Source organism: Amblyomma americanum, chromosome 1 (assembly GCF_052857255.1).
Source record: "Amblyomma americanum isolate KBUSLIRL-KWMA chromosome 1, ASM5285725v1, whole genome shotgun sequence".
Lineage (NCBI taxonomy): Eukaryota > Metazoa > Arthropoda > Arachnida > Ixodida > Ixodidae > Amblyomma > Amblyomma americanum.
This window is the reverse complement of record NC_135497.1, coordinates 118512720-118528688: the sequence shown is the minus strand read 5'-3', so window position 1 is coordinate 118528688 and position 15969 is coordinate 118512720. Positions and strand designations below refer to the sequence as shown.

General features: G+C 47.5%; 1 protein-coding gene across 1 annotated transcript; it reads left to right on the top strand.

Moving 5' to 3' along the window:
- Positions 1 to 10187: 10187 nt before the first annotated feature.
- Positions 10188 to 15065, top strand: LOC144113349 (uncharacterized). Its single transcript, XM_077646388.1, has 5 exons — positions 10188 to 10297; positions 11551 to 12471; positions 13207 to 13307; positions 13988 to 14107; positions 14941 to 15065. Exons 2-5 carry the CDS (start codon positions 12152 to 12154, stop codon positions 15063 to 15065), a joined length of 666 nt encoding a protein of 221 aa, XP_077502514.1. The 5' UTR covers positions 10188 to 10297; positions 11551 to 12151.
- The last annotated feature ends 904 nt before the right edge of the window (positions 15066 to 15969 follow it).

Genomic DNA, 15969 nt, shown 5'->3' with positions numbered 1-15969 from the left:
AAATGTTCTATAGATTCAGGCTCACGGCCAAATGCACAAAGGGGAGAGAGCGCCAAACCCGACTTGTGTAAATAGAAATTTAGAGGGGGGGATGCGGCAGCACAGCCTCGTCAGTGATACCTCAAGCTGCCGAGAGCAACAAATTTTCCTGTTCCAATAATATTTAAGCTGCTCATTATCCGCCGATGTTAAAAGTGTTGTCTTGCGTGCTTAAAAACGCACGTCGCCGAAACCAAGATGCTGTAATATAGGCTGTAGCCGGGATAATTGGCAACACGAGGCCGCTGAGAGAACCCTTTGCGAGATTGTCAGCAATCTCATTTGCTGTCACACTGCTGTGACCGGTAACCCATACTAAATGAACAAGGCTCAAATGGGGAGGAAGTAGGGATAAGAAAGTTGTTAAAATGGGACCGTCAAAATGTGCAGCGAAGGACGAACACAAAGATAAAGTATCAGTAATTACTGCAACTGCTGTAATTGAGGGGTCTAGCTTGCGTAGAGAAAGTACAACTGCTAGAAACTCTGCTTGAAAAATAGGGGTGAAATCTGGAAGGCGCCGTGAAAAGGACCAGTCTAAATGCGAGCAAAATATTCCCACGCTTGCTTTTTCATTGCATTGCGATGCGTCAGTGGCTATTGCTATATCTGTAGGTAGGGTCCTCAGATGATCTTCTAGAAGACCATTTAGAATACTCGGTGGCAAATGTTTTGCATTTTTTGGGAATATGTCGTCGAAACCAATGTGAATAGGGGGCCCATTGCGAAGCGCAGGAAGGATATTATAAATGTTTACATCTAAAGGCTGAAGTAAACTTTGCACAAACACTACCTGAGGGGAATTGAAACGAGACCAGGGGACACCAAAGAAGGAAGTCGGCTAACAACAGAAAATGCTTTGGGAACGGTGGAAATGGGATTCATAGATCTTGAGGTAAGCTTGCACAGTAAAAAATTAAAGTCGTGATAAGAGAGGCGGAATGCGGGCTTCAAGGTACAGCGCATTGATAGCCACAAATTTTGGAAGGCCGTGGCACATGCGAAGTGTTTCCCTCTCTAAAAGGACGAGGGTACGAAGTTTATATGTTGCCGAGCTTGAAAACAACACTAATCCAAATTCTAAAATTGGCCTGACATACACAGTGTAGATCATTAATAGCGCATCTCTGCGCGACCTGCGGAATCGCGTGACCGTCGTCCTCTTCGATGTCGATGGGTGCTGCCGCGAGCTGGGATTTCTTCCTTGCTATTGAAACTGCAACTGTTTCCGATCGCTCTATAGTTTATAATTTGTGAAAGGAACAAAAATTTAGATTACATTTAAGAAAGCTGTGAACGATGCGAAGCGTAAATTGTGATTATAGACGATGCTAAGATGATGCTGCTGATGACGATTCAAGTTGGCTGATGAGATTTTAGGCATGCACAACGCATGTCTGGGGTTTAATTCTGACAACGTGGTGAGCAAATGCGCCCTCGCATTGGATGTAAGCTTTGAGGAGGATGCGTGATTGATAAAAACCAGAACCCATCAAAAAGAAAAAGGAAACCGAAAGAAAAGGAACTTCTAGAAAAAATAACAGAGCTAACGCATACAACCATGAACTAGAGACGAAACAAAGGACACAAGCGTCTCTCGTTCTGTGTTAGCGCTGTTATTTTCGATTGCCGGGAATTATCACGTCACTCAAAAGGTAGGTTTAATGAAGATTCTTTTCGTTTCTGACAAGCACGCGTCTCGGAGGACTTGCTGAAATTCATATCGAGAAATCACGCAGCATAGAAGAGAAGGTTAAGAAGCGTATAGGATTGGGCAAGTTGGTCAGATATGCTAAAGGGAAGAATTGCGCAGCATCAAGTAACGAGGACAGCAGACGCTTGTGCATGTGTGTGCTCTCCTGCTGTCGTCGTTGCTTGGTGCTGCGCCATTCTTCCCTTTAGCATGAAAGACAGGGACGCAGCAAGAATCGGCACGACAGCACATCAACTCGCTCATCTGTCTCGACTTGTTTTGGAATTTATGCTGGGGCTTCACTACGAGATAAAACATGAAGGGCAATGAGGCGCTTCGTCAAGTCGTTCGTGCCTTGTCTCGTCTCTTTGCCTTGTCTCTTTCTCAGTCCTGTCTTTCGTGCGCTGTGCCTTCATTTAGTACCATGTAGCGACTAGCCCAGACAAACACCTTATTGCAAGCCTGGTGCGTCGGGAACTTGAGGGGACCGAGGATTTAATACCACTCACGGGAGATTAAGGCGTCGATTGCCTGCAGCAATCACGTGCTTGATGGGCGGTGATGCCAGGCCTCACACACACTTCGTAAGAAAGCGATGCTGGGACACCAACGGGTAAGCAAGTACGGCGAGTTTACAACAGGCATTGTTGGCTGTTAGCCAGAGTGAAGTGAACCAGATGTCACTCAACGATCACGCAACCCCACTGTAAAGCGGGGGATGGTGGGGTCACTGCGGCGGGGTGAAGCTGAACCAGAGAGATAACACGACTGCAGTCTCAGCTTTGGCTGGCAGAGTGGGTTAATGATATCCAAGTCAAGATCAAGAGAAAGAAATGGGCTTGGACAGGGCATGTAATGCGAAGGCAAGATAACCGTTGGTCCTTCAGGGTAACGGAGTGGATTCCAAGAGAAGGCAAGCGTAGCTGGGAGCGGCAGAAGGTTAGGTGGACGGATGAGATTAAGAAGTTCGCGGGCATAGGGTGGCCGCAGAAGGCAAAATACCGGGTTAATTGGAGAGACATGGGAGAGGCCTTTGCACTGCAGTGGGTGTAGTCAGGCTGATAATGATGCTGGTGATGACAGTGTGAACATCAGTAAATACTGTTCTCTACATTGTAAGTGAATCTAGGAATAAATATCTGGGGCATAATGCAAGTAATGAATGAATGCAGTCACAGGCTTTGTGAATATCACGAACTATTGCTCCGTCTCGATTTCGGCTTCTCCTTGCGTGGCGCTAGTGTACGCTTACATAAAAACCTGTGCTTTACTTTTAAAATTGCTTCGTACAGTTTGCTCACTTGTAAAAAAAGAATTCGCTAAGCGTGCAAAGTGGAGCCACTGATACGCGATCACACAAAGATCTCATGAATATTGTTGTATTTACTGTTGTCTATTTCTAGCCGTTCCTGGACTCATAATTTTTTATTAGCACTCTTCTTCCCAGGAAGAGTGCATATCAAAGCTAGCTGCTGCAATTGCCGATAGAGGTTGAGCTCGGTACCATGGCGGTGCTCTTCCTATGAACAAATTTCATTTGCATCGCACGAAGTCGTCACCTCTTCTGTACCGCTGCGCAAAACTCGGAAACAGTAAAGCAGGGCACTGTACGAGATTTTGTGCGACGTTTGCCCGACGTATAAATATTAGATTTAAGAGCGGTGGGAAGGGGTTCCTTTGAGAAAAACACAGTGACCTTCATCCTTAACCGTAGATATTTGCTGGCCTGTATTCAAGTTACTGTATTAAAGGAACGGTTTCAGTTTCAGGATAGAGACACAGGGAGAAAAAAACTTTAATTAGGTGACCAATTCGCAGGAGCCGGGTGGTCGGGGCCCCTAGTCCAGTCCTCCGCTGGCGGCAGGGAGAGACATGCCAGAGACACTGGAGGGAACCATCCTGTGCCCACCCCCTTCCCAAGAGCACCTTTCATGTTTCGCTGATATCCGCTCTTTCCGATATTACGCTGAGACACTCCTTAAAGACGGACCGGGAAGCCAACAATACCGGGCGTTGTAGTGCTCCAGCAAAATTCAACTTTACGCGTGTTCCTTAGAGGAGGCTAGGGGTTCAAATCTGCCAGTTCACTGCCACAGTTGTCAGGGATTGTACCACAGTTCTGCCATGCTCAGTTTATAGGAACAAGAAAGGGACAACTTGAAACAGATTGTTGAGGAAGTTCACATCTTACGTGTGCAACCCGATGAATGTGTTAGCTCGACTTCTGTCTCTATCCTCCAAAAAGAATTAATTTCCTTATCACGAAACCTTTTCGTTGCTTTTTCCTTTTCTTTCGATATGCATTTTGTGTCATTTATGTTGCGGTCTTTCATGTCTTAACTTCCACGTGCGGTTGCCGTCTTACAAGTTTCGGAGCTGGCTTGTTATCCTTTTCATGTACGAATAGTGTCGTTTATGTTGAGCCCTTTCATTTTTTCATTTCTTCACTTCCACATGCACGTTTCTTCGCCGAAGATCTTTTGTTGTTTTACCATTTATGTCTTCATCTTATCTTACAATTGGTCATAGGGTCACACGCGCAATCTATCTATAAAAACGATAATGTTTTTCAGTAAAATCTCAGTTTTATTATAGCCCTGATTTGTCGCCTGCCTCCGTCCCATGTCTGTTGCGGTTTTTACTCGTTGTGTCTTACCAAATGGCCTACAACGTTGCCCTCGTAAGGTGTTAAGGGGTGTACACACTGCGATGGCATAACTGATAAAACACGAGTGAAATATCTTACTACTCGGTCCAGTTCCTGAACGATGTCCGAAGCAGTAAGTGTCACTCAAGTGGTTTTAAAGCGCAAGATTGCGCACTAGGTTTCACTCGCGCCCAGTCACATCATGGGCTGCAAGCAGTTTGGCAGTGCGGGGCATGTGTTTGTACAGTCCAGCCCTCCTTCATATCACCTTAAAGTTCGCGATGAAGAATGAGGCGCGGCAGCGCATGATACTCTCTCAATCCGTCAATCAATGGAAGCTTTATTTCCTCATAGAAGAAAAAGTTCCACAAAATATTTGGACCTATAATCTACATGGATAGAATACGCTCCAATACAAAGAACATATTTGGGAAATCGTGTAAGAAATGTGTAAACTTAGATTTCAGCAAAATTCAAAGAGCAAAATTGCAGGGAACGCTTAAGCTTCGCCTTAAGGGTATGACACGATAGCGTAATGGGTGAATTTCCTTATATGCACATCTTCTCTACTCTACATTCACAGATCCATGGGAGTCCTCACACCCCTCCTGGCGCAGTATTGCAGAGGTCAAGCGATGCGCCACAGCCCTGCGACGGCAGGTGCTCCCATCGGTCATGCAGTGGGCGTGGTCAGTCTAATGGTCGCGATGATGAAAGTTGTTTTCATAAAAGGCTTGGGCGGAAGCTGGACCACTTCACAGTGTCGAGCCTGAAGCTGAAATTGTTCCATTATTGCAGTAACTTGAGCACCTCCTAGGAAGGTATACGTGTAAAGATGTGAAGAAAATACTGTGACACCCCGTTTTGATCGCTTGTAAATGTACCATGTATATATCGAGCAAAAGTTAAACAAGATCTGATCTAGTGTCCTGGTTTACCATTTCCTAGTTCTGGCAGCGGTAAAATGTGATGACGGCTTCGTGCGGTGAGAGCGGAATTACAGTCGACCGCACTTATAACGGCCGCAGTTATAACAAACGCTCGCTTATTACGATCCAGGGTGGAACTACCGTCAAAATATGCATTACGGCTATGAAACTGCGTGTCAGATAAAACAACCATGGCCGCCCCACTTAGTTATTGCGATCAAAAAGAAGCTGTAAACTTCCCCTGCTGTCAAAAAAAAAACGCGCGCTTTGCGTCAGTCCGGAGGTCGAGGAGCGTCTCCCAGCTCACGTGATCCCTCCACTCAATAAAGCTCAATAAAGTATCGCCCCCCCCCAAAGAAAAAAGAATAAAAAACCGCCATTAAAACTTAGCGTGCCCAGACAGGCTAAAAGGCACAATCGGTGCATTCGTGTGTGCCGGCTGCACAAAGCGTCTTAAACTGAAATCAGATGCGCGCTAAGCCCGACACAGGGGCAGCATTGAAATCGAAGCTACTGCGAACAGCCGGTGACAAACCAATGACAGCGATCTGAGACGTTTTTAAACCAGTTACATGAATCTAGGAGGTCCTCCTGGCTCATCCGGACACGTGTCATGCATCGCCTTCGCAAAAGAAAATCCGCCTTCTGCGCTGCCGCCGTGTGCAGGAAGCGCACAGACGGCTGGCTCACATGAGAAGCAGTACCTTCATTTCTACATCCTTAGAACGTCGTAGAGGGACGAAGACGAGCGTGCCGCCCTACCGTAAAAAGTTGCCGCCAACGCTTCAATCGCTCTCGTACAAAGCTGGAGAGCTTAGAAAGCGGCTTGATTGAGTCGGTCTTCGGGAAACAAACGTTGTTCAACTGGACTTCATAAAGAAATAAGGGCCACATTTGTCCAACTGTATGTTTTTCCAGTACAAGGGCAAGTCCACTTATACAACGAACGCAATACGCCTGACCGTCACGTTCGTTGTAAGTGGACTAGACTGAAGTTCATTGGAAGAGCACTGCCTCGGGACCGAGCTCAACCTGTGCCAGCAATGGCGAAAGGTAGCTTTGAAAATAACGCATTCTGGATAAACGATTTTTAATAATAAATTATGATTCAATAAAGAACTAGAAATAGACGATAGTATCTGCAGCAATGTTCATGAGACGTTTGTTTGACTGCGCATCTATATGGCTCCACTTTCCTCAGTTTGCGAGTCCTTCGCGTACAAGTGATCCAATTGACCGAAGTAGCAGGCGACAGCATTCCGACCCACCCGAAGCAATTTTATTAGCAAAACATAGGATTATGTTCAGGAGAGCAAGCTGCCGGGCTAGTTGGTGATGCATGTTGTAAACTTGGAAGCGCAAAAAATCGGACGACGGACAGAGTAAGGGAACCTGTTTTTTGTGTTCCCTTACTCTGTCCGTCGTCCGGTTTTTTGCGCTTCCAAGTTTACAATAGGATTGTGTGTGTGTGTGTGTGTGTGTGTGTGTGTGTGTGTGTGTGTGTGTGTGTGTGTGTGTGTGTGTGTGTGTGTGTGTGTGTGTGTGTGTGTGTGTGTGTGTGTGTGTGTGTGTGTGTGTGTGTGTGTGTGTGTGTGTGTGTGTGTGTGTGTGTGTGTGTGTGTGTGTGTGTGTGTGTGTGTGTGTGTGTGTGTGTGTGTGTGTGTGTGTGTGTGTGTGTGTGTGTGTGTGTGTGTGTGTGTGTGTGTGTGTGTGTGTGTGTGTGTGTGTGTGTGTGTGTGTGTGTGTGTGTGTGTGTGTGTGTGTGTGTGTGTGTGTGTGTGTGTGTGTGTGTGTGTGTGTGTGTGTGTGTGTGTGTGTGTGTGTGTGTGTGTGTGTGTGTGTGTGTGTGTGTGTGTGTGTGTGTGTGTGTGTGTGTGTGTGTGTGTGTGTGTGTGTGTGTGTGTGTGTGTGTGTGTGTGTGTGTGTGTGTGTGTGTGTGTGTGTGTGTGTGTGTGTGTGTGTGTGTGTGTGTGTGTGTGTGTGTGTGTGTGTGTGTGTGTGTGTGTGTGTGTGTGTGTGTGTGTGTGTGTGTGTGTGTGTGTGTGTGTGTGTGTGTGTGTGTGTGTGTGTGTGTGTGTGTGTGTGTGTGTGTGTGTGTGTGTGTGTGTGTGTGTGTGTGTGTGTGTGTGTGTGTGTGTGTGTGTGTGTGTGTGTGTGTGTGTGTGTGTGTGTGTGTGTGTGTGTGTGTGTGTGTGTGTGTGTGTGTGTGTGTGTGTGTGTGTGTGTGTGTGTGTGTGTGTGTGTGTGTGTGTGTGTGTGTGTGTGTGTGTGTGTGTGTGCGCGCGCGCGCGCGTGCGTGCGTGCGTGCGTGCGTGCGCTTTTTAAAAAATACGGTGGTCTCAACTAGAATCATAGCTATATACCTGCGCAATTTCGGAGCTTCATCGCAAAAGCACCGAAGTTTGGGCCAGTTGGTAATGATCCATCTTGAGAAAACGAAGCAGCACGAAAAAACGGGGACGAAAAATGATTGCGTGCGTGTGTGCCGGCTGGGCATAGAGTCTAAACTGAAAGCTGAAGCGCGGTAAGCCCGAAAGAGGGGCAGCATTGAAAACGAGGCTACTGCGAACAGCCGGTGATCAATCAAAGACAGTGATCTGAAGAAACAGGATGAATGCGTTAGTCAGCCATCGTTATTGTTAGTCAGTAAACAGATTGCTTTCCTAGACAACACGTGATTTGTTTTAGTGAATTTGGTTTTTTCGTGGTTCTTTTTTTCGTGTTTTTGGTTTCCTCGGTTGTCCTAGCTGGTACATATGAATAGGGATTTTTAACCATTTACATATATGTTTTGGTCCTAATATTTTACTCTAGGCATGTGCGATGGTCATGTGATTGTCGGTCATAAATGTGTTTTTTTCTCAGTAGAAAATGTAGTGGCGAGTCAGCGCTGGTCAGTGTGTTTAATCGTTCTCGATCCTTCGTTCGTTCGCGCTATTGTCTAATGAAAATGAACAGCGATCTCAGACGTCTATAATCAATCGATGAGGCCCTCCTGGCATGTGGCGTGCGTCGCCTGCGCAAATGAAACTCCGCCTTCTGCACTGCCGCCTGGTCAAGGAAGCGTACAGACGGCTGGCCCACATGAGAAGCACTCGCTTCATCTCTACATACTTGCAACGTTGTTGAGCAACGAAGACGAGCGTGCCGACCTACCGTAAAAAGTTGCCGCGAACGCTTCAATCACTCTCGTACCATGCCGGAGAGCTTAGAAAGCGGCTTGATTGAGTCTGTCTCCGGGAAACAAACGTGGTTCAGCTGGACTTCATAAAGAAATAAACGCCACATTTGTTCAGTTCTGTTTTTGCCGTACTAGGGCAAGTCCACTAATACAACGAACGCAATTGGTGTTACCGTCAGGTTCGTTTTAAGTGGACTGAATTTAGTTCATTGGAAGAGCACGGCCTCGGTACCGAGCTCAACCTTTGCCTGAAGTGGCGTCAGGCAGCTTTGATAAGCACTCTTTCTGGAAAAAAGATTGTTCATAAGAATTTATGATTCAACAAACGACTAGAAATAGACGATAGTAAATACAGCAATCTTCATGATACCTTTGACCGCGCCTCTATATTGCTGCGCTTTCCTCGTTTGCAAGTCCTTCGCGTGCAAGTGAGCCAATTGGCTGAAGGAGCAGGCAGGAGCATACCGACCCACCCGAAGCGCTTTTATTAGCAAAACAGATTTTATATATGCGCACACTAGAGCCACGCAAGGAGTAACCAAAATCAAGACGAAGTAACAGTTGACGATATACACAATGTGAGAGAATGCATTCATTCATTACTTGCATTATGCCCCTAGTCTTCATTCCTAGCTTCACATGAACTGCAGACAACAGTTTTCACTTATGTTTGCCACACTGTCCTTACCACTTGGCAGCCAAAGCTCAGAGCGCAGTCGTGCTCCCTCTCGCGTTCAGCTTCACCCCACAGAAATGACCCCGCATTTCAGTGGGCTTGCTCTGACTGTTGAGTGGCCTCTGGTTGACTTCACTCTAGCTAACAGCCAACAATGATGCCTGGTGCACACTCCTTAGCCGTTGGCGTCTTACGAAGCGTGTGCAAGGCCTGGCATCACCGCCGATCAAGCACATTAATTCTGTTGGTAATCGACGCCTTCATCTCTCGTGCATAGTATTCAATCCTCAGTCCGCACAAGTTCCCGAAGCACCGAGCTTAAGCGAACCCTTTGATTAAAAGGTGCGAGGACGAGACAAGGCACGAACTATGGGATGAAGCGCCTCATAGCCCTTCATGATTTGTCTCGTACTGAAGCCCAAGCATAAATTTCAACGCAAACTGAAACACCTAGAGAAGTTGGTGTGCGGTCGTGGCGACTCACTCCATGCCTGTCTCTCATGCTGCGTGTTTTCTCGATATGAATTCCAGGAAGTCCTGCACGACGAAACCCTGTCAGCGGCGAAAAGATCTTCCATTCCTTTTCTTTTTGGTGGATTCTAGCTTTTTACAGATCACGCATCCTGCGCGGAACCAAACATTAAATGCCAGTGCGCATATGCTCGCCATGTGCATCAGAATTGAATCCCAGGCATTCACTGGGTGCGCCTAGAATCTCATTGAAAAACCAAAATAATAATTATCATCATAGGATCAAAATATTCACTTTTACGCTTCGCATCAATCAAAGCTCTTTTTTCGTGTGATATTAATGTTTACGTTCGACTAATTATACACTATAGAGCGATCGAAAACATTGGCAGTTCAGTAGCAGGGAAAAATATCCCTGCACGCGGCAGCATCCATCGACACTGAAGAGGAGGACGGTCACGCGATTCCGCAGGTCGCGCGCATCCGCGAGCAGCCAGGAATCCCGCCTCCGTTTCGAAGACGTTCCAGCTCATATTGCTGTGGCAAGGCACCGGCAGAAACCTGCCGCTGGGAGCGCGCCATCCTTGACGCGTTCTTGGTGAGAAGGCGGCGGGTAAAAGAGGCGCGTTACAAGACCTTCGCCTGCCAGTATCTGGACCAGGTAAGCTACAAGGCTTAGCTAGGCTTAGCCCGGCCGCGGCGGCCGCATGTCGATGGAGGCCATAGCGCCCGAGAGCTTAGCTACGTCGCTGCCCGCTCAGGAACCACAGTGGTCGGACTTATTCAATGCACTCCTTTTCCTAGCCCGTACATGTGCGGCTTCGGGATGTTGAACCGCACAATGCATATGCCGTACCAAAGTAAAGCTGGATGCTGTGCGGCATATTGTGAGATCCGATAGGTGCTAAGGACGGGCACCACGCACGGGGACTGGTGTTCGTCATCTGATACGTGGGAGCACTTCAAACAGGCACGTAGAGATATCAGTCCCTGCGAGAGACCTGTGCTAATGATAATGATCAGGTCTACGTGAGTCAGCTGACGGTTTCAAGGCATTGGTTATTTTGCCGATGCGTATTTGGAGCAATCCTGCCGGAATAAACCCGGGCATACGGAGGAGCAGAAAACGGTTTTCACTTATGTTCAGTGATGCATCCGAACTAATTTAAGTCGCAAAATCATCAGGCCTTCGCTTCGAATAGCCAGTTTGTCAGATTTTATTCGCATTCGAGCGATTAATATTTACAGTTTTTACCTGTTTATTGCATTGTCCTATACCCGTCGCGATGGATTTTTTTTTAAACTGCCGTTCTGCTTATTAGGCTCTAGGTTTCGTGTGTTCGTTCCGGATCACAAAAGCTGCGTTTCGGCGAAGACGAAATTCTTTGTATACCGAGATTTTGCTGCACGACGGATGTGGACGGTGTGCCAAAGATGAGAAACCTAGAAATTCGAAATGACGAAAGTAGAAGGCGCCGACCAAAAAAAAAGGATGGGATAACGCTTCGGCTCCCCCCCAGAGCCTTGTTCTCCCCCGTCGGGAGATCGCGAACAAGTCTCCCGTGGGGGAGCCGAAACGTAATGCCATCCTTTCTTTTGGTCGGCGCCTTCTACTTTCGTCATGTATCATCCCGACCAGACAAAATTCCGTCACAGCCTTTACTTGAAGACAGTCGAAATACGGAGCCATCTATCACAGCATGGCTTATATCCGCTCCCTCGGCTTTGACACGGAAGTAGCTACTGTATAGTAACATTTGCTGCATTTAAAGATAATGCATGTTTAGCGTCATCTAGTCAACGCTAATGCTTGCTTCATGAAACCTCATTGGAAGATGTTGAAGATTAACGTACCTGACAAAATGAAGCGTATTTCACCACTTAGGTCTAGTGGCAGCTATGATTTTCGTGCAGGAAACTACGCGACCTTGCCGAATTTTGAAGCATCTAAGCGCTAGCAGCTTTCCCCAAACAAGAAAAGGCGAGAGATGAAGGCGAGAGATGAGCCCCGAGATTTCTACGTGCCCTCTCACGACGGCGAAGACAGGGGATGCGGACCTCCCGAAGCCGGCTTCGAGAAAACGATGTACCATCCTAGCAGCGAGAAGAATTCGCAGCGTACAGAAGTGGTTCGTGGCGAGTGTGAAGCTCCGGGAGGTTACATTGTGGAAAGGATGAACCATGGTACCCGTGTGAACAGGGCCCTGCTTGCGCAAGTGGATCAGGACGAGTGTAGCAAGGAAACTATTGACCGCCATATCAGCCAGAAAAGGGGGGTGATTACAGAAGCTGGCCGCGCCCAGAGCAGAACCCTGGCGTTCGACCTTATTGAAAGGACGGAGCGGCGCATCTCCGAGAACAAGGAATGGTGTGCAGATGTGGGCCGTCACGAGTGCAGAGATCCTGGTCCTGACATCGTGGAGACCATGGAACGTCTTGTAAGCGAGAGTGGGTGGTGGCGTAGAGAGCAAGATGTGAGCAGTCTAAAGCCCCTGCATCCGTCTTTGCGGAAGGTATGGGTCCTCGCTTAAGCCAAAACAGAGGAAAGCATATAGAAGTGGGTCGCTACGAGTGCAGAGCTCCCGAAGCTGGCACTATCGAAACAGTGGACCATCGTATGGCCGAGGAAAAAAGACGCCATACAGAAGTAGACCGTGACAAATGCTGCGCTCCTGGATCCTACTTGATGAAGACGATGAATCGTCGTGCCAGAGAGTTTCGCGCATGCCACAGTTCGCAAAACTGTGTGGCGGCGAGCAAGGAAAGTGAGCCGCACTACTGCAGCTTTCTGACGAAGATTTTGACGCAAGTCAAGCCGAAAACAGGCGACAAGCGGTGAGTATAATTTATCGAAAGGCCACCTATATGTGCGCCGTCTTAAGCCAATACACCATCGTAATTTTTTTTTTCTGGGGGGGGGGGGGGAATTATACGAGAACAAGATGCAGAATAGCGAACTAGGCAATAAAGAACTAAAACGTTTCTGCTTCTTTGCAAACACTGAAACGTCCCTCATAACCGCCCTGGTCGATATCTTGAACCCCCACCCTCCCCAGATGGCGTTTTGCTTTGTCTTGTGCGCTTTCTGATACCTGTTACTCTGACGCTCGGCCGTCATTTCCAGAACTTTTCAATCATCCAGCTGCGATGTACGATGTGTCCCTTTGTGGTATCCTAGCACCGAGATGTTTCTCAAACTCGCCGAATAGAAAACGAAGCATTATTTCAGTTGCTATAGCCCTTCCGTTTTTGATTACTGCAATAAACTGTTGTAATCGCTACCCGTTCATGCATGTGGTGTAACACGCGACATCCAAATGCGACGCAAAGCAAAGGTGATGTGCTTGTCAAACATCAAGCTCTCCCAGCATATATCGTAGCGACTTAGCGCAGCAGCGTTTTCACTGACTAACTTCGAGAACAAAATGCCTTTGTGTGGGTGTCGAAACAGAAAACGATGATCGAAAGAGGAGCTGGTGGTGAGGAATGTACATTTGTCTCCTTTTTCTTCTCTTTTTATGTGCCTGGGAACGAAATCCAGATATCCTTGTTTGGCAACGCGTTTTACAGGGACTACATAACCACTGATGTACTTACCCGCAAAGTTTTGACCCGGAAAATTATGTCTTTCGGAGGCATCACACCACCCCGGCCTAATGATTGCCCTAAAGGTAAGCTGCCCCTCATTTGCAACTTGCAGGCATATAGTGGTCCATAGCTTGCGTTGTTATCCGCACGTGAGCTATAAAAAGAAACTCCATTTGCTTCGGATTCATGATTTTGTGACACTTACGTTGGTTCGCAGTTTTATCCTGACGCAGTGAAAAACCAGTGTTGCAAGCAACATAGAAAACGCTTTACACGCACTTGAGATAAATCTTGCAATGGAAACCTTAATTAGCGAGCGACTATACGGGATTAACCGAGGCAAGAGAGTTTCATTACCGGCACTCAGACAGTTATGGGCATTAATTGTACGTAACATCGACTTATTATCTCCGAAGGAAGCGCCCTTGGAGAGATCACTCCGGGTTTTATCATTTCCGTTTCTATCTCCGTTTCCTGCTTACATTTTTTAAGTGGGTCAGTCATTCGCATCGAAGATCGTCTTCTTTTTGCACCCTCGAAATCAGTTCCATGTGACGTATGATTCTAGGCCGTAGAGAAACACGCTGTTAAATAACTGCTTAGCGGGATCCTCGCGCATGCCTCCGACACTCGCAGAACGCGTTGTACACTTGGTTCGCATGCGGCAAGGAGGCCTTCAGGTAGAAGATTTCAGTGTTAAGTGCTGTTACAAATGTGAGAGGAACAAAGGAAGCTCATTCCAGCGCTCACGCGCTGCGTGCAGGAGACGCCGTGCTGTCCTATGACCCGGGCAGCAATAGCTGGAGCACCTACGGCTTCATGCCTCAGCCCATGTGCTATCACACTGCAGTCGTTGTGGGCAAAAACGACGTCGTTGTGGCAGGTGAGTACAGTGCAAAACGCCTGCTACAAAAGCAACGTTAACGTCGGCACTACGCGCAGTGTCACACAAACATACAAACGGACTAAAAGGAAATGCTTTCGATCAGCTTTCGGTCCCCAAGCATGAGTGATGCGCACAAGTGCTCCCCTCTGATATAGCTCTTTTCAAGTCAAACTTTATCCGATGATTAAATGCGAAGTTACTTTTCTTGTAGCTTATAGCTTTACCTGATACTTTCGAGCACCCGTGTCTTGTTCGAAGAGCTTCTAGCCAGCACTTACAGAAATGTTTCATACTCACGAAAAAAAGATAAGCAAAATATGAGAAACTAAGGAAAATACATTTAGAAATAGTTTCACGTCCAACACGTTCCGTTTAAGCCTAGCATTCCTTTAGAAGAAAAAATAGCTGGAGATCTTAATGCACTTGTATTTCATACAACAAGGAAATCTATGAAGTAAGTTGCAAATCAGGAACCGTAATAAAGACGCATTTCTGAGCCCCTGCTTGTCGCTTGGTAGTCTTAGCTACTTATGCGCTATACAATTGAACGCCATAGAACCTTTATGCGCCATAAAACCAAGCATCTGCGGCTGTCGTCCCATGGATAGTCTTATGTACAGCCGGGCTTAAACTCTAACCTCAGTTCAATTGATTTCTTTTATATTAATATTATTTACCGCACACACATATCATCCCACACTGTCGGTGGATCTGAACGGATGCACACGACTCACCGTGGGGCTAGAGGCGAAACAAGCTTCCAGGGTCTTTCTTCTTTTCGTTTCGTTTCCTCGGTCACCATACACGACACTGCTTGGTGCGCATCGCAGCCAGTGCGGCGGCTGCTTACAATTGCTCGGCCTACACTTCCGATCCTGTGACTCGTCATAGGCAATGCGCATGCTTGAGTGCAACCGTGCCCTCTGCGCAGGCGGCCTGGACTCCCAGTGCCTGACAAGCAGTGGCAGCATGCAGCCATCCGGGAAAGCATTTTTATTCTGCAACACAAGGAAGAGGTGGATGGAGCTGCCAACAATGCACCGTGGACGGGCCTTCCACGCCGCCGTTGGCTGCTACGACCGCATGATCGTTTTCGGCGGAATAGATCGCACCGGCCGGTGAGATCACCTAGCCTGCACTCCAGAGCCTTGCTCGAATTCAGAGAATGCAACAGCCTCTATTCGCCCGCTGGAGCAGCCTGTGACAACAGCGAAAAAGAAAAGCCATGAATCAGTTTTACCAGCTGGCATGCACCTTTTGAACCAGCAGGGGCTCGTCTTAAGCATGGCCAGCATGAAGCGTTTTTTACACGGAGATACGCGCCGCGTGCGAAACAAACGCGGTCGAGCCGCCGAGCTTGCATGTCACGGGTGTTTATGTAGCGCCCGCTTCTTACACACGTGGGGGTGCAGGTGTGGCGGCACGGCCGCGTGGGGTTCGCCGGCGGGGCGTTGTCGCGCGCAAAAAATTGCTCCATTCGGGTCAGCGAGGACTTAGGCGCATCATTCGCCGTCGCTTCTTCGAACACACCACAAACAGAGCAGACTAAATGGCACCCTCCAAGAAACTGCAGCCCTTCCTGCCGGTTTTGAGGAATTTAGAGCTGAAGTGATTCGCTTGCGTCTTGCATGTGCTTTTTTCACGGCGCTAGAAATTTCACTGATTTCAGAATAAACTGTTTCTAAATATGTCACTATAGCATTCAGCAGTGACGAGAGAGAAAAAGGTATCAGAATTTTGTTTTCCCCATTTGTTGTTGGGAACCGGGCATATTTTAGTTTTTTTTTCATGTTGTGAGAACTTACGACACTCTACATCGAGATAAATGCTGGAAGCATCAGCCGACAGCATGTTTTTTT